The sequence below is a fragment of the Chelmon rostratus genome, chromosome 13 (genome assembly GCF_017976325.1).
Source record: "Chelmon rostratus isolate fCheRos1 chromosome 13, fCheRos1.pri, whole genome shotgun sequence".
NCBI classification, from domain to species: Eukaryota; Metazoa; Chordata; class Actinopteri; order Chaetodontiformes; family Chaetodontidae; genus Chelmon; species Chelmon rostratus.
The window spans coordinates 9,799,446-9,824,760 of record NC_055670.1 but is presented as its reverse complement, the minus strand read 5'-3'; the positions used below and the strand labels follow the sequence as shown (position 1 = coordinate 9,824,760).

At 43.4% G+C, this 25,315-nt stretch overlaps 1 protein-coding gene across 5 annotated transcripts; it reads right to left on the bottom strand.

The window, feature by feature from the left end:
- Positions 1-105: 105 nt before the first annotated feature.
- On the bottom strand, positions 106-24,705 carry dcaf6 (ddb1 and cul4 associated factor 6). Of its 5 annotated transcripts, none has more exons than XM_041950346.1 (21): positions 24,341-24,705; positions 19,847-19,908; positions 17,626-17,718; positions 16,532-16,717; positions 16,333-16,446; positions 15,498-15,633; positions 14,568-14,779; positions 11,911-12,004; positions 10,663-10,782; positions 8,923-9,270; positions 8,384-8,578; positions 6,495-6,554; positions 4,546-4,735; positions 3,636-3,745; positions 3,061-3,385; positions 2,907-2,948; positions 2,084-2,222; positions 1,722-1,878; positions 1,531-1,619; positions 708-813; positions 106-583 (listed from the first exon to the last, which is right to left on the bottom strand). In XM_041950346.1, exons 1-21 carry the CDS (start codon positions 24,426-24,428, stop codon positions 525-527), a joined length of 2,925 nt encoding a protein of 974 aa, XP_041806280.1. In that variant the 5' UTR covers positions 24,429-24,705; the 3' UTR covers positions 106-524. The 5 variants fall into 5 exon arrangements, with proteins under 5 accessions (XP_041806280.1, XP_041806281.1, XP_041806282.1 ...); XM_041950347.1 differs by having other exon boundaries at positions 2,907-2,936; XM_041950348.1 differs by lacking the exon at positions 2,907-2,948.
- Between the last annotated feature and the right edge of the window lie 610 nt (positions 24,706-25,315).

The following is a 25,315-nucleotide window of genomic DNA, read 5'->3' as shown; positions in this document are numbered from 1 at the left end:
ATTTTTTCCAAATTCTGTAAAAGATTATAACTTATTGACATGCCCCTTTGGGGAGAAGAACCACAGCTTTGTTTCTTTTTTTTTTCTTTAACGACAAAATTAAAGCATTCGCCAAGTATGTTTTACTTAAAGTCCTTGTTTACATGCGTAACTGCCGGAGCAGCACATCAACATTTCTTAGCTTTGTGCTACAAATTCAAACTGTCACACGTTAACACTGATCAAAGCTCACTTTCTCCTAACAAAAATAATATTGCACTTAACATCCTCGCACACCAGCCGCCATTATTCTCACCATTACATATATACTGACGTCCTCGCCTTTTGCATTAACGCAGATGTAGTTTATCCTCAAACAGAAACATCAGTAAGAAAGTCATCTTAAAAAAACACAGGGGGGCTAGAAATTACACTAATTTTCAAAAGGAAGTATTCTACACTATACTTGTACAAATCTCAGGGTTTTTTCAAGTGCTATACAGCAAAAAGAAATAGTGTTTTCTTTAAAATAAAATGCCGGCAGGCTACTGCTCGTCCTCGTTTTCCTGGCCCGAACCTTCGGAGCGATCGCCTTCTAGCCGATCTGCAAGAAAGAAAAGACAGATGTAAAAGAGATGAGGGGATGACAAAGTCCAGAGAAAAGCACAACAAGTGAACAGCGTCTGTGTATGTAATTGAACAGAGTTAAAAATCCACGAGAGAGTTACCTGATCGGATGTGATTTAGGGAGGCCAACATTCGGAGCATGAAAGAGGCTGGGACTGTGATTGTGTTCCTAGTTTCCTCTAGCATCAGCTCATTCCGAGTTATTACCTGGAAAGACAAGAAGAAGAGAGGTGTGAGGAAGAGCGAAGCGTGAAGAAAGGGAAAACTGTCCTGCCGTGAGAGAGTGGGAAGACAAGCTGTTTTTAAAGGAATCCTGAGTTTATGGACATTCCATGAGGTTACCTGCTTTGACTCGGCATCTCCACAATAAATTACTCCCCAGTGCTTTACAACGCCAACTGCACTTGGCTAAAGTTGTAGAAGACGTTTCGCCTCTTCTCCCTGACTGACAGGCGGGGAGTTCCAGGCATTTATCTTCTTGCAGGATTGTTGACCCACCCAGCCATCATGTGTGTCGTTAGGGTAACATGAGTCATGGTGTCAGTGGAAGATGAATTACCATCATCTGTACAAATACACCCAAACTCTCAGCCCTCCGCTCACATGCATCTCACCTACGATCACATACAGAACTCACGGTTCCCACATTTTACAAAACTCCAGACTTCTAACTGAATTTACATGGCCTCTGTGCAGCCTTCTTTGTTCACTGTGTCCATGGAAACGACGATGGGCGTGGCCATAAAGCTGTGGTTTCCTGACGCAGAGAAGACGGTCTGTTTGCTTCTCTGATAACTACATGCCATGTGATTATTTTGGCTGTTGCTGCTGTCTAGTATCTTAAAAGTGCAACACAGTGCACACTGGCTTAAATAAGCCAATCAATCAATCAATCAGTATTCACTGATTTCCTTGCAGTCATACCTCATTAGCGAGAACTCTGTTGAAAGATGGCGACTCTTCTAGCGGCGACCAAATCTTGATATCGTAGTCTATCCCTGAAGAAGCCAGAACTGAAACAGAGCAGAAAAGGAACGTGACGTCAACATTCGCCATCATGTCCTCTCAGCAGGGGGATCTTGTGCGGCGCAGGGTGAGGGCGGACCGGGACTCACTGGGGTCGTAGGGGTGCGGCTGCAGGCAGTTGACCACGTGGTTGTCGGCTTCCAGCAGCATGAGGTGCTCTGCGGTGTGTCTGTCCCAGATGAAGATGTGGCCGCAGTCTGAACCGCTCATCACAAAGTTGTTGCCCCAAAAACATGACTCCTTAATCTACACATAGAAGAGATCAGAGACAGGAGCTGATTAGCTTAGCTTAGCATGAAGAGGAAACACAGAGGGAAGCAGCCTGGCTCTGTCCTCAGAACCTCCAGCGGTATTGATCCAACTCTCAGAAAGAAAGCAAATAACCGAATTTCCTAAAATGTCAAACAAGGCTTTTGCATGAGGTCTCTAAACTGTAAACTGTTTGACGCACCATTGTCCTGGAGTTTCGGTGGCCTTTGTAGACCATTTTGACCGAGGGTCTCCTGATATTCTGGGTCTCGCTCTCCTCCATCTCCCTTCTCTCTTTCCTCCTGCGAAACAGCTCCTGGATACGAGCGGCTGCTGAGCGTCTGCGAAACACAAGGAAACCAGGACATGAAGCGCGCGCGCACACACACATATACACACATATACACACACAGACAGACAGACAGACAGACAGACAGACACACAAACTCATGCTGCCGCTCGCTGATGCTCATGAACCCCATGCTTTGAATCTTGAGTGACAGTTCGATGCTGGTTTAATCAATTCAACCAATGAAAAGCTCGGTTTAAAGAAACCCCAACTAGAAAGCAGCCACGTTCAAGACAAAACACCAGCTTGCTCCACTGTAGCTGAATTAAGCCTTGTTGTTATGCAAAGTCTTGTGCATTTAATACATGACAGCAGTGTCACTACATTAAAGCAGATACACACTGGTTCTTGTGTTAAACTAGCTGAAAAAATGTTCTTCAAATAGGTCTAAGTGAGGATATCGACTTGGTTCGGCTCTTTTCCACCAGTCATGCACACATTCTTTCTTCATCGCTGTTCTGTCCAAAATCTTCAAAATGCTGCTGTTATGCTGCTACTCGCAACTGTGCAGTCAGTACTCACATGCACATCACTCGAAATCTACCGTTAGCTGTGCGTGTGTATTAGTTTATCTCTAAGTGAAATGACCAAACATCTGCACACATCAGGATGTGCTGCTGAGGTTTAATGCTCTGCTGCATGTCACACACCTGACAGGTGAGATGCTTTTAGTTACCTGATCATCCTATCTCCTACTGCAGATCCTCTGGAATTAAATCTATATTTGTAGTGAAACAGTCAATGGCAATATGATATGTAGTATTAAAAAAGAGCAATGTCTGAATCTACGAGATGATAAGCTGCATCCGAGCACATGTCGCCCAGCGTACCTCTGGCCCTGTCCTCTGAACCTCGTGGATGGGATGAGAATGGGATCGTCATCGCTGTCGTCAGAGTCCTGGTTGCCCCTTGCGGGCTGACTCTGGCCCTCCTCCCCCTCCTCCGCCACCGTGGGCTCTGCTCTCCTGCACCCTCCTGATGTGTCCTCCGTACCCTCTGGCTGACTCCTCTCCAGCGGCGTGGAAGCCACGGCGGCCCCCTCAGAGGAGACCTCCGCCGGGGCCCGAGCTGACGTGCTGCTGAGGGCGCCGGAGCAGGAGGCGTCGCACAGCAGCTCTGTGGGCACACTCTGCTGCCCCGAGGACTCAGAGGGAGCTGAGGGGGAACACATATTAATACTCCTGCTCACTCACATATTTATACTACTACTAACTTCACATCTTCTTGCAGTGATGTACAGGAGCTCTTCAGTACACCGTGACACCGCCGGTGGCAGGTACATAAGAGCTGACCACACCCATCAGTGATGCAGCGTGTCAGAGGTGAAAATGGTGTGAAACTGTCGAAACATCACTTCTCAGCTCTTTTTAAGTAACTATTTAGTTCTGATTGCATTTGGACTCACCTTGCTCCGACACTGAACTCTGCACCGACAGACTCTCTCTGCTCTGAGCAGCCACGGCCTCAGGTGCTTTAGGACCTCCACCGCCCATAGAGCTGGATGTGTTGCTGCTCCTGAGGAGGAAGATCAAACAGTAACTGAGTCCCTGTCTGGGTTTGGCTTCATGGTTTACAATCATTTGTAAATTGTTCCTCAGTGAGGAGTCTGCTGTATGACCCCAATTCCAAAAAAGTTGGGACGCTGTGTAAAATATAAATTAAACAGAATGTGATAACTTGCTAATCCGTCTTAACATTCCCTCAATTGAAAACAGTACGAGGACGATATATTTAATGTTTCACCTCATCAGCTTGATTGATTTTTGTAAATATCTGCTTATTCTGAGTTTGATGCAGCAACACGTTTCAAACAAGTTGGGACAGGAGCAACAAAGACTGGGAAAGTTGTGGAACGCTCCAAAAACACCTGTTTGGATCATTCCACAGGTAAACAGGTTGATTGGTAACAGGTGATAGTATCATGATTGGGTATGAAAGGAGCATCCTGGAAAGGCTCAGTCGTTCAGTAGTGAGGATGGAGCAAGATTCACCACTGACTGTCTAAAGGAAGTTACTACATGGAGTCAGGAACACTGTACTTAATTCGTTTGCATTCTGTTTTTATTTATGTTTCACACAGCATCACAGCTGTTTTGGAATCAGGACCTGACTACAGGTCTGTTTGCTGACTGTTCTCTCCTCACTAAGCATCTATGGTTGGTGCTGCCAGGTGGGTACGACACAGTTATGCTGAGTATGGTGTGTGCTATTTATTGTCACTAAATTTGGCGCCCACTGTTTTCGTTTTGACACTTTGTATTAAATTTACATGAGGTAATGGCCTTTTATCTCCCCATGCTCAGGCGATCTCTCACCACTCATCAGTGAAGTCCAGCTTGATGGTGCTGGTGGTGGTTCCCTCTGAGCTGTAGTGTAGGCTGAGGACTGGCTCTGCTGTACTGGATCGACTGGTGCCAGTGGTAGGGGTGGAGGTGGTGGGGGAGCTGCTGCTGACTGGTGCAGAAATGGGTTGATCAGGAGGTGAACCTGCAGCTTCTGCTGCTCCTGAGAGGAGAGAGGAAGACACACAGACACAAAGAAAGCCAGAATGATTAACTAGTGTTGTTCAAAAATAAAATATTCTCTGCTAAACCCAATAATTCTGATCAACAGTTTTTAGCTGGGAGTACTGTTTCCAGTTGTTCACAGCATGTAACCGGTGGTTTAAAAGCACAGTGGAAACATGCAACCTCCTGTTGCATCACTTTCCATTGATTAACAACAGAAATGAAGACATGCAGCGGACATTAACAGAGCGGACAAAGGCAGACACTCTGTTACAGACGCATCAGCTACCAGCAGCCACGGCAACAAGACAGACACATGACACACACACGTCAAAGGATCAAAACACACATCAGCTGCTTGATACAGACTTGTAAGGTGTTAGGGACAGTTAGTTTTACCTCTTAAATAAAGTAGTTCTTAATGAAAACTGATGACAGCGACAGCTGTGCATTATCAAGCGTGACAGAGTAACTGGGAGAGCAAAGTTTCCAAATGTCTTTTAGCTTTGGGAAAACAAAATAAATGTATCTTCACCTCAGTTGTATTAAAGTGAAAGGAGTGATTGGTCAAATAATCAATTAGTCCATCAACAGGAAAAGAATCATCAACCGTTAATTTAGATAACCGATCGGTGAATTTTGGTTGTGTGAATTAAGGAACTTTTAGGAACTTAAAGTTTAAGGAACTTTAAGGAAATCTTATCAAAAGTGCTCATGCACATTATGTGTTTATGTAAGAAAATTAATGTCAGCCGACGCAGTCTTATCAAGTATTGATCAGGTGCTAGTGTGAATATTTGCTGATTTTCCAAGTTACCTTCAAGCCCAGAAGAGGTGTGTTTATTATTCTTATTCTCATGATTCTTATTCTTATGAAATGTGATCTATGCAAATCAGTAATATGAATAGAACTTGTTGGATTTTACTGTATCTACACCAAAATGGGTAAACAACCCTGAGGGACTGAGATACACGAAAGAGCTTTCAAGGGGCAGGGCTGGCAGAATAACAGCTTGTCCGATCGTCTTTGTACATATCTGCAGGCTGTGTTTGGGAATAGGCCTACTGAAGCATTTTGAGGCCAACCTCAACCACAAATACAAAAAATGTGAAGTGCCATTTCGATTAGCTGAAGTGGGTGTTGCCTGTCACATATTTGCTCATAACTCAAGATGCCTTTGAGGAAATCTGACTAGACTCACAGGAGACCTCCAGCGCTGTCTCCTGAACGTTCAAGTGTCAACTGAAGAGACACTGCTGACCTCTGTGAAACCTGTCGCTGCCTGTGGATGTAACTTTGGAAAATTCTGTTGAATGTCTTTGGTTGGGGTTTGTTTGTTGTTTGTTGCAGTTTTTCCGGGTATAAATTTGGGTGAACTAACCTTTTAAGTTCAGGTAAAAGCAGTTAGTTAAGTAAAGGACCCCCACCTGCACCATGCATACCAAAGCAATGTAATAAGTGGATATTCAGTCGATATTCAGATAATGTAATAGTCAAAGTATCTCTTGACGAATGTCTAAGATACTAAAAATTGAAGAGATTTGTATGGTTTAAATTACCGTTATTATTATTTTTTAAATTATTATTATTATAGTAATTGGACAGAATATGGGAATAATGGGAAAGTACAATGGTGGACAGAGAAATAAGCATGAAAACAATGGATAACAGACTGTGCAGAGGTATGACAGGAAGTGCTTAAGGGGGAGGGTGAAGAAGACACAGCGAGAGGCAGGGTGGGGGGGAGAGGACGCACCCTGCTGTTCATCAAGAGTCATGGATCCCAGCTGTTTGTTTACCACAGACGAGGGGGAATCTGGAACACAAATGAGACCGACTAAACATCGGACACAGAGGTCAAACCTGAGGGCTCACACAGTCAAGCGTTAAAAAAAGTCATGTTAAAAAAAAAAAAAGATCCAAGGCCAAGCAGGAGGAGCTGTAAAATCAGCCAAAGGAAGAAAAGCTTCATCTTAGAACTGGGGAGGTCATTTCCCCCACATGTGCAGCTTCAGCTTTTATTTGCAAAATGAGCGTCGCAGATTAGTAAATCAAGAACATGACAAGTTCACACATGCTCACTACATGTTCTACTAATACGTGGTTAATTCCAGCAATGTTACTGTTTCAGAAGCATCAGGCTTACTCCAAGACACCACGATGGAAAATATAAACCTTATAATTAAACTCTGTTTGCTTCTGAACCTCAACACAATCCAAGTGTCTGCTTGCTGCACACTCAATTTTCTCCAGCGTATTTTTTAAATGATATGAAATTACAGGTAACAAGTGTGACAAACAAAAGCTCCAAGTGCAGCCTGCGTTTAACATAAACACTACAAGCAATGGACTTTCATTCAATTCATGAATTGTTTGAACTTGAACTTGTCCAATAAAGCCCCTTTCAGACACACGCCTCGCTACATCAGCGCGACAGCCGTGTTGTGTCTCATTGGTGGAATATGGCACTACAATCCTACTTTAATTTTTGCATCACAAGGCTGCACAAGCACATGGTTAAACATTCCCAGAGATTTAATGTACGTCTTGATCGCATTAAATATCATCTTCAATTGGCAAAAAAAATAAAAATCAGCTTAACAACCCCCCAAAACACTGCAAATAAGTTAATTTTACATTGTAAAGGAGATCTTTCTCATGTTGGATCGGGCTAGAAAAGATTTTGCAAAAGAGGTTTAAAATTTAATTTGTACAACTATGATAACCACTGGAGCATAATCTCTCCCAATATATCCATTAAGAAAAACTGCAACTCTAGCAAAAGCTTTACGCACCATGTGAGCTAACGGGAATGAAATGAGAGTCCCAAATTAACATCGTGTCATTCGATGCCTGTGCACTGTAAGACATTACAAAACAGGCGGCTGAATTTGTTCCCTAATTAATGATGAAACTGAGAAAACGTATCGGAGTCACTTTGAGAAGCGGCAGTGAGCGTCCCTCCAGCTGATCACAGTCATTAATTCAGGCTCCGACTCCAAAACAAGGTTGGAAAACCATCAATGATGCTAACTGAGAATAGTCTCCTCCTCCAACTTTTCGCTATTTGTACACCAGATGTGGAAAACCATGCCAGTGCTGCCTCTTTCAGTAGAGAACGAAGCCACAGGGAGCTGTCTGAAAAGGGCTTTAGTCACGATTCTCAAGTTTAAGTGAGGTCAAACCAAAGAGAATCACTTCCTGCGTAGTTTAGTCAACTGATCAGTATCAAACACGGGTGAACAACCACATGAGCCATGAGGACGCCAAAGCAGAGCTTCATACTGGCTGGTGCCACTCCAGCAGGAGAGTTTGCAGGTGAAAACTCAAGCAACAGGTGGAGTGATGGAGTGAGAGCATTAGTGAGCGAGGGGCTGAGCGAACAGTGGAGAGGCGACACAGTGACAGCTACAGAGGTTAATAAGTACAAGGTGCATTATTGGGGAATGGAAAGGGGATCACTGGAGGATTAGTGGTCAGTTCTAGCAAGACCAGGTCTCTCTGGAGCCTAACTGTCTCTGCAAACAGACATGTCTGCCTTTCCTACATAGAGGGGAGGGGTAAGATGGCAGGGGAGGGGGCCCAGGCGAACAGCCCATATGGAGGAGGCGCTGCGGGGGCGGGGAGCTCGGAGGGGAGGGTAACCTGTACGGGGTTGCGTCTCGGCAGCAGCGGCAGTAGTGGCAGCTCTTTGTGACTGTCTCTCAGGGGCTGCAGAGGAAGAAGAAGAGGAAGAAGAAGGGGCCGCTCGCTGACCCCGTCCCGGTGGGTCGGCCAGACGAAGTAACCTCTGCAAACGCCTACACACTAAACTTATGGGCAGCCGATGAGGACCGTACTCTGACAAAGAGGCAGAGGAAGAGAGGGAGAGTGAATGCATCATTAGAAGACTGAGGGGAGGATGTGAGGAGAGGAGGATCGGGAGCAGAGGGTCAGGCAAATAAACGAGGAGAGGGGCAACAGGATGCTGAGGGGGAAGAGAGTGAAGTGAGGCTGCTGCTTGAGTGGAGTGGCTCCAACAAACACACACACACACACACACACACACACCCACACACACACACACATACACAGGGGAGCTGATCAGAGGACACCGACTCGCTGTTTTAAAGAGTGTGAACATGTGAATTTCTGGAACAGCTGTGGTTTGTGTGTGTGTGTGTGTGTGTGTATTTTACTCTTACCTGAGAGTGCGGGTTCCGAGGTGGGCGTGGGCGTCGGCGTGGGGGTCGTGGTCGTGTCGGTCTGACTCCTCTGCTCCGAGTCAGGCGAGGAGGTGAGGGGGGAGGTGGAAGGGGCAGAACTCTGTGCTGACGAGGAGCTGGAAGGAGGAGGTGCTGTGACTGTGGATGATGACCCTGAGGAGGAGGAGGAAGTGGATTTAGGCATGGCGGCAGCGGCAGCGACGGGACCGGCGGGTACCTCTGGGGCGTCCGTCCCCACGGGCCTCTCGGGGATGGTGGACTCCTCACTGGAGCCTCCTGCAGGGGCAGCCGGAGTATTCGACGGCCCCTCTGGGCGGACAGCTGTTCCTGAAACAAGATGACAAATAGATGTTCCCAGTCTTCAAGTTTTACTTGAACTTTTAACCATATTAGTTTATTGATAAAATCTCTTAAAATGCAAATCAGACTTTTCTTTTGATGTTTATTCAACAAAGTATTTTAAAATAACAAAACTAATGAAAAAGGCATGAACACCTAATATATAATTATAACCTAATATTTTGCTGCCCGACCTTTAGAGGTAACTGCTGCAATCGAACATTTTCTGTAGCTCTCAGTGAGAGTCTGCGCCTGCTAACAGGCAGTCTGACGACTCTTCCTGAGAAAACTGCCCCAGCTGTCTTGTTTCAGCTCTTCCTTAAATGTTTGATCGGCTCCAGATCAGGACTCATAGAAGGCCACTTCAGAATAGTCTGAATCTTTGGTGCTTTTGGGTCTTTATCCAGTTGGAGGACCTATGACCCACGACTGAGAGTGAGCTTTCTGACAGCAGGCAGTACGTTTCGCTCCACTATGTCTCGATGGTCTTTTGTTGTGTCCTGCAGATTCAGAGCACCCTGCAGCAGGCGCAGCAGCCCCAAAACATAACCGAGCCTCACTGTGGGTGTGGTGTTCTTTTCTTTGAAAGCTTTTCGTCTGTGAACAGTGAGCTGATGTGACTCTAGTTGTGTCTAATCTGTCCACAGGACAGAAGGATTATGGCTCGTCAATATGCATGAAGCAAATTCCAGTCTTGCTTTTTATGTTTTTCTTAAAAGCGGCAGTTATCCTTGGTTTTCCACCTGTCCAATCTGGGGTCGATGTCCTCATGCAGCCACACTCAGGGAGGTCGGTTACAGTTCCATGGACCTTAAAGTCCTTAATAATATTTGCAACTGATGTCACGGGAACATCAAGCTACTTGAAGATGGTTTCGCAGCCTTTAGTTTTACTACGGCTCGTCTGTTATTTTCTTTTTGATCTGCTCAGACAAAGCTCTGTCCTTCGCTTCCTCTCCTGGTCTGTGGTCAGTGTGGTAAAAGCAGTGACATAAAACAGCAGAATGAGCACTTTTCTCCATTTAGACTGGACAAATGAGTGATTATGAGATTGCAGGTACCTGTGACTCACCACAGGTGAGTTTGAGGTGAACCACCTGTTATGAAATCTAGGCCATTTTTACATTTCTGCGTGAAATAAGCTTTTGTTTTGTTTCTGCATACCAAAGAAATACATACAGGACTGAAAAAAAGATGTTTGAATGTTCCTGATCTATGGTATGGTAACAGTAAGTTAGGGCCTTTTACAACCTAGCAACTCAATAATGATCTTAAAACAGATACACAAGCCGATTACTCAAACCTTGAAGTATAAAAAATGTAAAGCACGCTCTGTTTTCAGAGTGCTGAAACAGTTTCTCAGTACCGGATCATGACTCACCTCGGGGTCGTGTCTGAGGCCGAGTTCCTCTGCTGCTCTGAGCTTCGCTGGCCTCCTCAAACCAGCGGGACAACATGTCCGACATCCTCTGCATCAGAGACACGTTTGGGCTCTGCTCTCCTACAAGAGCACGGGAGGGAAATGTTCACAGGTTTATGGAGGCCATTTACAACACTGGCCGTGTTAATACAGACATGACAGAGGCGGACACAATAGAACAATGTGGTAATATCTGTCATGACTCATGTCATCACAACACACAATGTTCACAGGCCATTTCATAAAAGGGACAGTTCATTTGACCAAATACTGATTCAGTGACTGACACTCATGTGTTGCAGTTTGGACAATTTCACCCAGCGATGACTAAGAGGAAAACAGTGGAATGAGGATGTGAATGAAGTGCAGTGAACACGGACACAGCAAACTACAAAGCATTTTACAGACCAGATCTTTCAAGCCTAAAGGAGGTGCATTTTAATCCTTTTTGGTGGGGGTATCACTTATAACTGGGGTTCTCAAACTCAAATTAGGTTGTTCTCTCTCAGGAGGGGCACTTTTTGTTTCAACAATTAAATTCAGGTGGCCAGGGCTGTCAACAGACTTGCTGGGGCCCGGGGACAAGAGACCATCATAGGGCACCCACCTCTAGCCCTAATTCTCTGGCTTCTTGTCTCTCTTTTAAAAACTTCATCATTTTTTCTTGTTCATCTCTATGATCTTCCTCTCTTTTTCTTTTTTCTTTTCTTTTCTGCGCACAAGATTTATGACAGCTCGCCATGTTTAGAGGTTATAACAATGACAGCTTTACGTAAATTTCCCGCTTCAGGGCACGTATGTAGTGTAGCCTTAAGTGCGCCAGAGCGGGGTCAAACCATTCTCTGCTAAGACGGGGGGTACGGGTGTTGTGCAAAAAAAGGAAAATATATATATTTGAAATATTTAATATGTTAAAGTTGTTAAATATATGTTGAGTAGAAAATAATATTTAATTCATCAGGCAATGATTTAATTAAAAAGAAATATGTGAATGTAAAGTAAAATAAATTAAGGGTCATATATTTTTATATAACCCCGATTCCAAAGGAGTCTCAGTTGAAAACAGTACAAAGACAATATAGTTATTGTTTTTCATTGGTTTTTGTAATTATACGCTTGTTCTGAATGTGATGCCAGCAACACGTTTCAAACAAGTTGCGACAGGAGCAACGCAGAACATGTACCCGGAGACCCTGCACGGCAGCTTACCATCTCTCTCCCTCTCACTCTCAGGACGAGCTCGAGGTCCAGTGTCAGACCAGTCACCTCGTAGACGGAGGCGCTTCACTGGAGGCTGCCTCAGCTGTGGAAACACACACACACACACACACACATACAGAGAGGGAGAGGGAGGAAGAGAGTGAGAGTGAGAGAGAGAGAGAGAGAGAGAGAGAGAGAGAAAGATTAGCAGTTTGTCAGTCAAAGCATGGTCAAAAATAGCTCCGCTGCCAAAGCGAAACACTGCTCGTCTCTGTCAGTGTCCTCTTTAAGCTACACCCCCCCCCCCCCTTTCCTGGCTGCACGACTGAGGTTGCCTTCACTTTCCAGTCCCCTGGCTCTCTCTGCAGGGCAACAGGCTGAGCGCCAGAAATAGAAAAAGGGGGTCTTAGTGCAGGGGCTATCTACTGCTTTACTCAGGAAATGTCATCAGGTCTGGTTATGGGCTGGAGGTGGTGAAAAGGAGCAGAGGCTGAAAGCGATAGTCGAATAACTGAGATAGAAGAGGTCCTTGAACAAGTGAGGTTACAGGTGGAGGAAAAGGAGAGAGGGGTAATGAGCCTTTGCTTGGCCGTCCACTCCACCTCAGCCTGAACTATTTTGGACGATAGAGGTGCCTGCGTCGGTCGCTGTATTTGGAAAGGAATGTGTGTGGCGGTTGCATCTCGACACAGCTGAACTCTCCACGAGGCTTTGAAACACTGGCACCATGATCCAGCACATTCAGACACACGTGAAGACCAGCACTGGCAGTAAACACTCCAGCTCCAGTGTTTCTGGTTGTTCATTTAGCTCATTTTCAAACCAGGTGCCCACCAAAACCATATGATATGATGACAAAAAAACCTTTAAGAAAGGGCACATTTTAAAATATGTTTCAGATTTTTTTTTTTTTCTAATCAGTAAGCCAGCGTTTTCTTTTCCTCTCTTCTGTTCTTCAGGGTCATTTGCTCCGCTCACCGCACTGCATCAGCCAGTACAGATTTAGCACTGATGTCTGCAGAGCTCTAAGAGAAGCAGACAGCCACAACACAGTCCCTTGTTCTGTTTGTTTTTAATAAAACATTCCTTTCACGCAGAAAAAAAGGCATCCCTGTCTGCCTGGCCGCACGAGCTCGTGTTTATTTTCTGTGGTACACAAGTCGTACCGACTGAGTGCAGCCTAATGATCTGTGGAACATCATGTTTAAGTATAGGGGCTAAACCTGCTCAGAAGTCGTTGTCAATGAGGACGCAGTACCAATTCTCCTTGAATCAGATTATTACTACATATTTCAATTAAAGATGAGACTATTTGATTAATTGCAGTTGATCAAAAAAATAAATAGTGATGCAGCAGCACTTTCTATACTCAAATAATTGTTTCAGTTGTTACATCAAGGAAAAAAACAAACTTCAGAAGCTGTTTCCAGCCTCTCACAGTGAGGATTTGCTGCTTCTCTTTGTTTTATATCATATTAAATGGGATATGTTTGGGTTTTGGATGATTTGTCAGACAAAACAACACATCTCAAGACGTCACCTTGGACTCAGAACTTGCAATGGGCATTTTCCACAATGCTTTTAGACATGCTAGCAGCATGTACTACTGTCCGTCTGTCCACCACTTAGGTCCAGATGGAAATATCTCAACAACTAGCAGGTGGATTGCCATGAACGTCTGTACAGACATTCATGGTCCCAACAGGAAGAACCCTGCTGACCTTGGTGTTCTCCTAGCATTTCCTGTAGCGCCATCAACAGGTCAAATGTTTAATGTGTCCAATACTTTGCCAAGCACCTGCAAAACTAATGACATTCCCATCAGCCTCAGCTGCACTTTGTTTTTAGTGCTAATTAGCAAATGGTATGCTAACACACCAAGATCAACATAAACATCATCATGTCAGCATTGTCATTGTGAGCATGTTAGCAGGCTGACCGGAGCATACAACTCAAACACAGCTGTGTCTGAGAACAGCCTCATAGACCTGCTAGCACAGCATTTATATATACACCAAGTACATTGAGGCTGATTGGAGTGTGGTTAGTTTTGCAGGTATTCGGTCAAAAGTCAAAGCACTGGTTTTGGTTTCATGCTGAGAGGAATGTCTGAACCAAATTCATCCAACAGTTGTGGAGATATTTCCCTCAAAAGCACAAATGTTCACGTCATGACAGGAGAGGATAGGCTAGAGAGCAGAAAAGTCAGGGGATCATCCTCTGAGGACATCAGCGTTTGTTCAATGTCAATCCACCCTGCAGAGGGGTCCTCAAAGCTTTGATGGCTGAGTGCTAATCTAGGCAACCACCAATCACAAATGAAAACCCATTTGTGATCAGTCTCAAAATGGTGTTTAACATTAAATTCCTAAACCAAATCAGCAGTGGCCAAGTAGTGTATCAAATGCAGGCTACTGAAAGTGAAAGTAATGAAATGGGCCATTGATGATCAAAATATAATGCACGCATTTCATAGCACGTTCTGGGCCACAGTTGGCACACATGCCAAATTCTGAGAACCTACGCAGTAGATGTTGAGATATTTCAGTTGGGACTAACCAGCCTACAGACTGATATTACCCTCCATAGAGCCATGCCACAGCTAGAAGCACACAGGTCCTATCAGTTATGAAAGCTACGTGACTGGAGTCATCCTGTGAGCTCACCTCCTCCCTCCTCTCCTCAGACGGCCCCTTCAGCTCTCGGGCCTGGTCATCTTTGGGATCGAACAGGTAGATGTAGTCGGAGGAGTAGCTGACCAGCACCTCCTGACCGTCCTCGCTGTAGCAGAGAGAAGTTACGCGACACGACTTGTTGGACAGGTGAGCGGGAACGAACCTCACGCACATTCCCGTCGTCCCCCGGCCCATGTAGTTACCTGATGAAGAGAAACAGTGACAGTAACAAGTGATGCCTTTATGCTCCTGTTAAAAGAAACCCTGATCTAATACGCTACAATTAATCTGTTATATTACAAATCCACTGCTAATTTCATGTTTATTTCACTGTGTCTTTAATGTCTTTTTATGTCTTATTGAAGCACTTTTCCTTTTCCTCAATTACAAATAAACTTGTCTTGCCTGTTTTCTTAAACCATCTGCTCTGTCTCTTGTTTTAACTCTAGTAAATAAGCATTTTGTGGGCGCTCGATAAATAAAGTTCATTATTTATTGTCGTTGTCAGGAGCATTTCAGAAGAAGAGGATAAAATCTTATTCATGTAAACATCTAAACAACAGAGCGCTCCCACAGGAGACCACACACAGCGCAGAGAGAAACCCCTCAGGCCTGCTTCAATACCTCCATCTGTCACCTTGACTTATTCATAAAGCTGTGAAGGTGGATTACAAGAATACGCCCCAAACAATAATAAAGGTAGATTTTGAAACAAATTTTCTTTTATTGCTTTGTAAAGCTAATTTTCTCCCTCTGGAGCACAGCTGCAGTGATTTACGCTTGATTCTCTTGTTATTCTCGATATTCGATGCAATAAATTCGAACCGAAAAGCCTAAAAGTCAACATGAATCTACGACACCATCATAAACATTAAGACTGAGGAAGCTGAGTGAATGATGCGAGTGAGGAGGAAGGTTTACCCGTCGCTCTGGTGCCCAGCATGCGTCTGTCGTAGATGCGCACTGAGCTGTCAGAGCAGCCCACGGCCAGGTAGTACGGCACCAGAGGTGAGATGGATATAGACGTCGCTGCCCGTCGACAGTTTATCAGGATGTCCTGAAATCAGAGCAAAAACAATGAGGTGAGATTTAAAAACCCAAAAAACCCAAACCCACATTATAAAGTCATTTCAACGTTTTTTACAGTCATTCAGATTTGAGGACAATCGAGAACCAACAGTTTGGTCCGGCTCAGCACTTCAGACAAATGATCCCGTCTGGACTTTTAACTGACTCCTAACACTGGTCAGGACAGGTCATTAACTAAGAGGGGGAGGTAACACAGCCTGGTAAAACTACTCTGACAGTTTTAAGGTCACAGGGACCGATCTCGAGCAGGAAATACGAGAGGATGCAACACAATCTAGAGGGAACAGCTTCTCTCTCGCACGCTCACAGAGATGCAGCCAAGAAAAGTGTTTTCTGAATTACTCCAGAGACAGAGAGCTGTGCTGAGGACAAACTCACATGAGAAATGTGGGAGATGATAGATCAACAAAAGATATAGAAACAAAATAAGGGAGGTAGCAGGAAACTTACAACACTAAATATTCTAGGCCACAAGACGTTACTGAAACCCATTTTTTGTTTGAAAATCTTTGTAATTCATATAAACCTATACAGCAGCCTGAAAAAAACAACACTATCTCCCATAATATGCCAGTTGTCAGACTAATACATCCTCACTAATTAGCATTAAAACAGAGCGATACTGAGATCTCCGTCGGAGGAAAGAACATGACAGCTGTCACCGTACATCTTTGCAGTCTTCTTTAGTGCAGCTGGTCTTCATGCGAAGGTCGAACCACCGCACCGTGCCGTCCTCCCCACATGACAGAAACGTGTAGGGGTCGTTTGGTACCGTCATAATCTGACAAAACAAGAGGGAGGCTGAGTTTAGGAGGCCGCGGGGGAAAGACGTGTACGCTCCGGGAAACACTCCTCTCGTCCAGTACCTCATACGCTGTTCCATAATGGCAGGTGAACTGACACTGTCTGTTGTACTCAGGACTCTTCTCGGTGTGGGTGTAGTAGATGATGCCGTCTCCGGAGCAGGAGACGATCTCCTGGCCGTTGGTGTGGGGCATGAACTTTGCACTGAAGATGTTCGCGCGATGACCCGAACGTATGGACTTCTTGACCTGAGAAAGAAAACGAATATATAGTAAAAATACTTGCACTACTAGTAAATATTACACGTTTTACTCCACTACATTTATCGTATAACTTAGGTTACTAGTTACTTTGCTGATCCATATTAATAATACAAAATACAATCAACAAAACAAAAAATATGATTGATAATTATAGGTTAAGGTAAGATAAAGCTTTGTTGATCCCTGGGGGGAAATAGATACGAAGCAGTACATGAACTAATTAAAATCAGCTCCAACTTTACCTGCTGCAACAATATACAATGTTGTATACAAATTTTGAAGGCAGTACTTTTACTGTGTTTTTACACCGTAGTATGGCTCGTTTACTTAAGTAAAAGACGTGAGTACTTCTTCCACCACTGCTCCGACCTGAACACGTACTTAAACCACCTCTGACCCAACACTCAATCATCTGCATCCATTTCAAAAGAGGAAATTCATTGGCTGCTTTGCAACGTGTTCATCATCTTTTGATCATTTTGCTGATCTAATAAACATCTATCGGACTAAACTGCTGACAGGTTTTGTAGTAAATCCTCCATCAGAGCATCGCCAACGTGATCAAAGCATGAGATGATTCTTTTGGTTCAGCCGTTATTGTGACTTTATTCTGAGGAAACAAACACACTGAGATTCATTTCAAACCTCACAAAATAAGAACAACAGCTGTTTGTTGCCAGCTTGTTGCTCACCGGTTTGGGGTTTGATGATTTGTCTTTTCTTTCAGTTAAACAAATATTTTTAAAATCCTTCCGGATCCGTTAAATGACAAATGCAGCCGTAAGAAAGTCGGCCGCATCTGCTTTTCATGTGCACTTCATTTACCTTCTTTCGTTGTTCTTCTATTAGTGGAAGCGCTCACAGCTGTTGTCACTTTATTGATCATGACCTACCTTTTTGTTGTACGGGTTGCTGATAACCAAAAACGTATCGTCTGAGCCCGACAGGATATATTCACCCGTGTCGTTCCAGGATATAGTGTTGACCTGCGGACAGACAAGAAGACACAGATCTTTACTTTGCCGTTTACATTAGAGCTGAAAGGATGAGCTGATTGATCGAGTAGATGGCTGAAGATTATCGTCAAGCATTTTGATTATTTATTGATTCATCGAGTCAATTATCAGGCAAAACCGCTTAACATTGGTTGATATCAGCTTTTCTAATGTATTTTGCAGACTTTCTTTAATTTCAAGAGATGAAAAACTAACGATTTCAGCAAATTAGGCATTTTTCACATAATCAGAGACAGAGAATAAACCAGTGGTTCCAAACCTGGGGGTTTGGACCCTCATGAGGGCTCACAAGATGAATCTAAGGGGTCATGAGATGATGATCAGGAGAGGAAATGAGAAAACTCAAACTGTTCCTGCGCAGAATTACAATTATGTTTCCTCAAATCTGCACTTTTGTTTGTGAAATATTATTGAGGCCTTTAAATGAAACAGTCTGAGAGCAAAAAAAAATCAACTGAACTGTTTACAACACATAAACATGCACCTTGTGAAGTCGTAAGATTTATTGATGCTGAAAATAATGATTAGTCGTGGCCTCAGGATGGATATTACAGAACAAAACTGATCTGAAGGTCTGAAAAATGTGCTTTTTGACAGTATTAATAGTGTTTTAATCATTTCTAATTCAAACTACTTTTACCAAATTGTTGATTAACTTTCACTCTGTGGTTCAATATTTCACCAACACCTGCTTGCTGCAGCTTCCTTCAGTGTTTCATCATCACACCGCTGCTCCTCATTTCCACAGACTCACTGTCCCGCCATCAGTGACCTTACACTGTCTGCACTGCGTTAACAACATCCTGCAAACTGAACTCAATACATTTTAAAAAGGTTTCAGATCGACTCCTGAGGAGCCGCACATCATCTGAAGGAGGTTCAAATCTGATTGTGTGCTGGAGTGGATGTGAATCTGTCTTCCGTCTGTCTGTGACGATCAGATTCAGACAAACGAGAGGAAGTGGTGATCTGAACGAGGAGAGCACAAATATGATCAAATCCAGCAAAAGTTACATCCAGGCCAAACTGTAACCTAAGACTTTGATTTTTACTCTGTGTCTGCAGGGAACACACTGTAAATCTCTCGTTCTTTGACCAACAATGACGAGCTGTGTATTGCAACTGATCTGGATCAATTGCAAAATACAACCACTTCCTTGTTTTTGCTGAATTTCCAGTGTCTGTTGGGGCTCTTTCTCACACTTCAGCCCCCAAAAACTGCCGTTTCTCCCATTCAGCAGCTGACGTGGTAGAGAAGTGCTCAGCCACAGAAAAATTAAAAAAACCCAGACAATCCATTCTGCTGCGTAACACGTTCACTCTGTGCTCCAGTGGTGTGGTCTCTATGATCTCTGACTTCCTGGTGGCCACATCATCCACTCCTCTGAACTGGAAGCTTATAAGGGCAAACATGTCTTTGTCTTAGAGAAAACTGATTAACCTGATGATTACATATGTGGTTGATGGTCTATAAATAATGACAAGTAAATAATAATAATAATAATAATAATAAACAGAGCTCAAAAGGGACGTCTTGAAATTAATAAGTATACAATATATAGATGTGCAACAAAGACAAGCATAAAATCCTCTTGAAAGTCATTTTGTTGATCAACTAATTGATTAAGCTACTAACAGCTAAATTCAATCACTTCCCTGTCTCTACCGCTGCATTATGTTCTATGTTAGCATAGAATATCTCAGCTAAAACAGCTAATATATTCATAACGTGCAATAAAAAGTGTTCCTCAAATCCTTTTCACTGCAGCGGTTCTGGTTCAGACGAGTCAGGCGTCAGAAGTGAAGCGCTCCTGGAACGTGCGTGCTGTGGTTGTTTTGATGTTGTGGACGGAGTGACGGCCGGGGCCGATAGTGTGACAGGACGTGTGACCGTTATGTCAGCTTCAGGTTTCTCAGAGGCATTAACCACCTGGCGTGAAGTCAAAGAGCTGCTCTGCTTCATAAGCTCACAGAGGCAACCTGGCTGCACGCGCTTTTGTTTTTGTGGATTTTTTCATCGTAAGCCAACACACACATTTACTTTTCTCAGACATGAACTGATACAAAGAACAAGCGGATCAGAATTTGGGACACTTACGCAGCCATCGTGTACATTCAGTGTCCCTTCAAGTTTAAGCCTCTGGACAAATTCTCTTCTACCTGTGAAAAGAGAGAAAGCAATTATAAAAGCATGCCAGGAATCCCACTTTCATTTCATATCCTTCTGAATGACAGCAAAAAAACAGCAGTTTTCTCAAGTGTTCCTGAGCCCATGAAGTAACATCCTCTTTCTGCGAACTGGTATTAAATGTCACATTGAACATTTGTGTTCAGTATTTCTGTAGGATGCACTTTATTTTTAATGCAGAGGACGCCTCCCGTGCAGTTGCTTTTGCCAACAGATGAAAAAGAGTCATTTTCATGCTGCTGTGCGATGAGTCTAAATGCAGGAGAGGTGGTCTGATAAGCCCGCACAGCACTTCAGTGCTTTGCGCAACACAGAAGCAGTAACAAACCGGTCTTCGCTTGTCAACAATAGCAAAGAAATTCTGCTATGAGTTCATCTTTCTGTTGCATCATGAAAGAAGTGACAAACAGTTTTCCTGAAGCTCTTAGAAGAATAAAACACTAGAAAAGTGTCAATGAGGGGTTTGTGAGATGGCAACACAAACCCAACTGTAAAGAAAAACCAGTATGTTGATCTCTGGGTCAATTACTCCTTCACTGTTAAACGATGACATGATGTATCACACGCTGGCGTCATAATTATTGGGAGTTGTTACTGACTCTATCAATAATCAAGAGCTGAGGGAAACATCTGCTCACACCTGAGATGTGACCTGCTGAAATTAAAGGATCTGAGCGAAACGCCGACACCGAAGAACTCGCTCCGAGAGGAGACCAAAACTCTGCAGTAATTTTCCACTTAGACTGAGGGAGGGGGGGGGGCAGAACAAAAAGGACACAATGAATAACCGCTTATTAGCTATTTGCCATGAAATCCTGTTCAGCACTTTTACATTAAGAGCTGCATCCCAAAGCTCTGCTGCACACCAACTCTGAACAGGTGTTGTGCTGCAGTGTGTTCAGAGTGACCAAAAAAGTGTACTCAAAGCAGCTCGCATGCAGACTCAAAAAACACTTCATCTTCGAGTGTGCTGTTGACACTATTCTCCCACAATGCAATGCACAATGGGAAATGGAGGAGCTGCCCATAGCTGTTAATATGAAACAACCTCACAAAACAAACTGTAACTGTCACGTTGCCTCTTCTGCAAACATAACCGGAGCAGCGTTTTAAAGTCACGGCCCGATTTATGCCCGACGGCGCTTATTGTTTAATTTTCTTTAGGATACAATGGTTTCTCAAGCAAAACCAACGTACTATTATAATTAGTATAGCACATGGTGGTGTGCAGCATGAGGAAGATCCAGTGAGCAGCTAATAATTCATGTTAATTGTTCACTGCGAGACAGATAAATGACTCTTCTACGTATGTTTAAGGATGATGCATTTAGCTGCACTCACTCAACGTGGAAATGTTGTGTTTGTGTTGTGAAAAAGAACAATCCGCTGTGTCAGAGAGTGGCTGTGAAAGTCAGGTGTTGCAGAGCTTTGACGTGCACCGACAGGTTTTATTCGTGTTGCAGGAGTCTGATTTTAACATAGCTGACAGCGAGAGCGTCCTCTGAAGCTGCCAGTCACAAACTAATATGACACACTTGAAAACGTGATAATATCCCAGCCACAGCCATGAACACGACTGAAACATGAACAGGTAAATTGTCGATTGTGTCTCAATGTGATAATACGTAGCCTTTAAGGCAGAAAGTGCCAAACGCCAAAGTGGATACGAACATGGCGGGTTACTGCATTTAATTGTTGTAATCAAGCACTCACGTCAACATATTGTGTTTCCACTTACCTGTTGCATTTTTCTCCTTAGAATTACTCAATTTCAATTAAACTGTGGATTATTTTCACGATCAGTCGATTAATCGTTTTGTCTATAAAATGTCAAACAATTATTAAAAAATTAATCATCACAATTTCTCAGAGCCCAAAGTGACGTCATCAAATTACCCAATTTGTCCAACCAACAGTCCAAAACCTTAATCAAAAATCAGAAATGGCAAAGAAATGCAGTAAATCCTGATATTTAAGAAGCAGGTTTCACAAATTTGCTTGAAAAATGACTGATATGACTATTAGTTAGCAAAATAGTTGATAATTTATTCTCTTTCCTTTGATCAATCAATTGACTGACTAATATTCTCAGCTCTAGTTACTCATCACCATGCAAGACAGGATCCAAATTCAATAATAACACTGAAATCTTTACGTTCAGGGAAGCCCTGAAAGACAGACACGTTTTCTTTAACCTCCCCGGAAGTGTTTCGGTTGGAATGTAGACCACTACTTGTTGCCCCCGCCCCCCCCTTTGAAGCTAAATATACCCTGACCCACACATCACCGCACGCATCCTCAACCCGTACACAATAACAGCTCTCATCATATCTCAGTCCAGCTAAATACGGCACTGAGTAAACCTCTGTGGCACCTGCCCCACCTCTACAGGCTAATAAATCTCCATTCAACCACTGTCAGGTGCTGCCGACTGTCTGACAGGCCACACTGCAGACAAGTCTTCTAAAAACCTGTCTGTGCAGCTGTGTGCCAGCAGTGCTGTCCTCCGTTAACGCCACAGTCACCGTCGTTTTACCACCACGCAGCTCTCTCACAGCACCACACAGACCCGGGACTATCACTGCAACAGATCTCAGACTAGTGAGCGTTAAATTAAGCTCAACAAATCTGCATTAAAGAAAAAACCAATCTGCAGGAATGATTTTAAACCACATGGCACAGCCACCTCTGCACATACGTAGACTGTGATTCTGTCAAGGTTCCTCTTGACAAATGCTCTCATTTCCTGATACATTCTGTACTATTTACTCCACATTTTCTAACTTGATCCTACTGTTCCTGTTCCTGTTTTCATTATTACAATAGAGCTGCAACGATTAGTCAATGAACTGATTGTTCTGAAATTATAGAAATACAAGTTAGTCAGAAATTTTTTAAGATTAAAAAAAAAAAAGAAGACAAAATTGTCTGATCCCAGCTCCTTAAATGTGGATGTTTTCTGGTTTCTTCACTCCTCTATGACAGTAGGCCTACTATCCAAACAACTAAACAAATAATTTAGAAAACAATGCACAGATTAATTGACAATGAAAATGATCATTATTATACTATCAAAATGTTAATTTTTCTTCCTGTGATGCCTTTTTCTTTCAGGTTATGAAGCTGATTCTCAGTTTGGATACTAGAGATGGACTTAAACCACACGGCACATCCACGTTTCCATGATCAGGCACACTGTAGGCTGTAAACCTTTCAGGGAAGCTGGTATACTGACAGATCCCGTCACTGCACAGGGCTGAGGCTCAACACACTGCTGTGTCATGACAAGTTTCAAAGTTTTTTTATTTTTAATAGCATTTTCACAGATGCGAAAGGTGTCAAATGACTTGAGGTGAGTGACTATCCCTATTTTACAGGGCTGTTACCTCTGCAGCAGTTCTGCAGCAGTTCTGACCCGTTTAAGGTTGTTCATGACACAGGCGTGTACTGCATGTTGCTGGGAGGGCGTTTTCCTTTGTACATGGTTTCATTTTCACTGCCAACAAACTCGTGACAAACTGAAGGCACTCTATAACGCACTATAAACACATTACATGACTTATCTTGGGCTGCAAACTAATGATTATTTTCACTGTCGATTAATCTTTCGATCATTTTCGTGTTTGATGACTTGTTTGGTCTATAAAATGTCAGAAAATGCTGAAAATTGACGCTCAGTGTTTCCCACAGATGACATTCTTAAATGTCTTGTTTGATCCAGAACCCAAAGACGTTCAGTTTACTGTCCACCAGAAAATATTCACATGTTAGAAGCTGGAATCCTAGAATTGTGACTTTTTTCCCCAAAAAATATTACTCAAACCAATCAGTTATCAAAATAGTTGCCAATTAATTTAACTGTAGACAACTAATCGATTAATCGTTGCAGCTCTTGATTGGTGCCCACTTTCAGCTCCATTAGTTTTGCCATGTTAGGGCTTCAGCTGGTGTCTCTGGTGATGCAGCTTGCAGACGGTTGCTCTGCTGCACATCATCTCTGGCGGAAACTCTGTGATTAATGAGGGGATGAATACGGGTTTGCTCTAGTTATTACCTCACAGAGAGCTGCACTGTTAAGAGTTATACATAACATTTAATCCCATCGTGTGGTGCTTCAGCTCCGGGCTCTCACATCGATTGGTGAGGATGCGATCGGCGGTAACTGCTGTATTTACACTTGTGCAGGACAAGTAAAATTAGCATTTCTCTCTGTTAGCAGCAGATAGACTAACATTACGGGCTTGGGCGCAGTTGTGGTGGGTCTAACGTTAGCTGTCAGTTGATCTGATTCAGCGCCACAGACACAGCCTGCTGAGGACTTAAATACCAGTTAAAACAGTGCATGTGTTCTTCAGATCTCACCTACGTTATCGTTAGCATTAAAGAGGCTTGTTTCGTTCTTACCTAAATAGTTGGTCCTGATGGTGTTCGGCTCGTTGTATCCAATTAAGCGTTTATTTACATCCCAAACCAGGTTGCCAGAGCAGGACATTGTCACAATATGTGGTTTTTAATTAACAATAACATTGAAACTAAGCTAACCCTCTCTTGTTGATGTCGCCTTTTATTTATCGTTGCTTCGGCTTTGCCATCGAGATCAGTCCCCGTGTGTCGGGACGGCGCTACCGTTAGCTAGCTGCGACACTCAGCGTTTGCATTGCTGGAAGTGAAGGACCCTCTCCTGTCCTGTCTTCGCTGTCCTCCTGAGTTTACATTGACTGTATCCCCTGCTCTCTGCGCTGCTATCTGTCCTGCTAGCCTAGCCTGGTTTATTTCTTCTAGCGGACAGCTGTATCCAAATAACGCGATGAACTACGTGTTTTTGGCAGAGTGGATAGGAACGCTCGTTTTAAGACGAGAAGTAGCTGGCGGGGCGGAGTGTGTCCACGACAGCTCGGAAAGTCTTGCAGAAAATCTTAACCTCACAGTTTTTGGATTTTATTGCAATAATTACCATAGTAGCTGGATTTAAAAATGACCTGTTCAGTCCTTATTAATCCCCCTTGTGTTCTACTCAATGTGCAGTACGTACAGTTTTGCTACATTAGGACACCACCCCAAATTTGCATTGTGGTACTTCAATTGTATACATAAATTTCAGGGTAGCGCTGAAATCCTGAAGGTTTAAACCAATCTTATTACGGTCTTTGTTATGTCATTTGATGTTGCTCTTTAGTGGTGCACACTAACCTTGTAAAGTGCTGCACTGCAAATGACTACAGATACAATTTAACCACATATATCCTGTATGTTTGCTCTGAGATCTCACATCTCGTCTTACACAAAAGTAAATCAAATCTATTGGCGTTTACTGCTGTATTTACAATAGATGATTCTTAATTAACAGATGTTGCAAAAAAAAAAGCTCTGTTTAGAAGA

Excerpts from the sequence above, each read along its gene's own strand:
- dcaf6 (XM_041950346.1), bottom strand. The coding sequence starts at position 24,428 with ATGTCCTGCTCTGGCAACCTGGTTTGGGATGTAAATAAACGCTTAATT. Across the intron at positions 8,579-8,922 it reads CTCGGAACCCGCACTCTCAG|AGTACGGTCCTCATCGGCTG; the intron begins GTAAGAGTAAAA and ends CCTCTTTGTCAG. Across the intron at positions 584-707 it reads CCTAAATCACATCCGATCAG|ATCGGCTAGAAGGCGATCGC; the intron begins GTAACTCTCTCG and ends TCTTTCTTGCAG.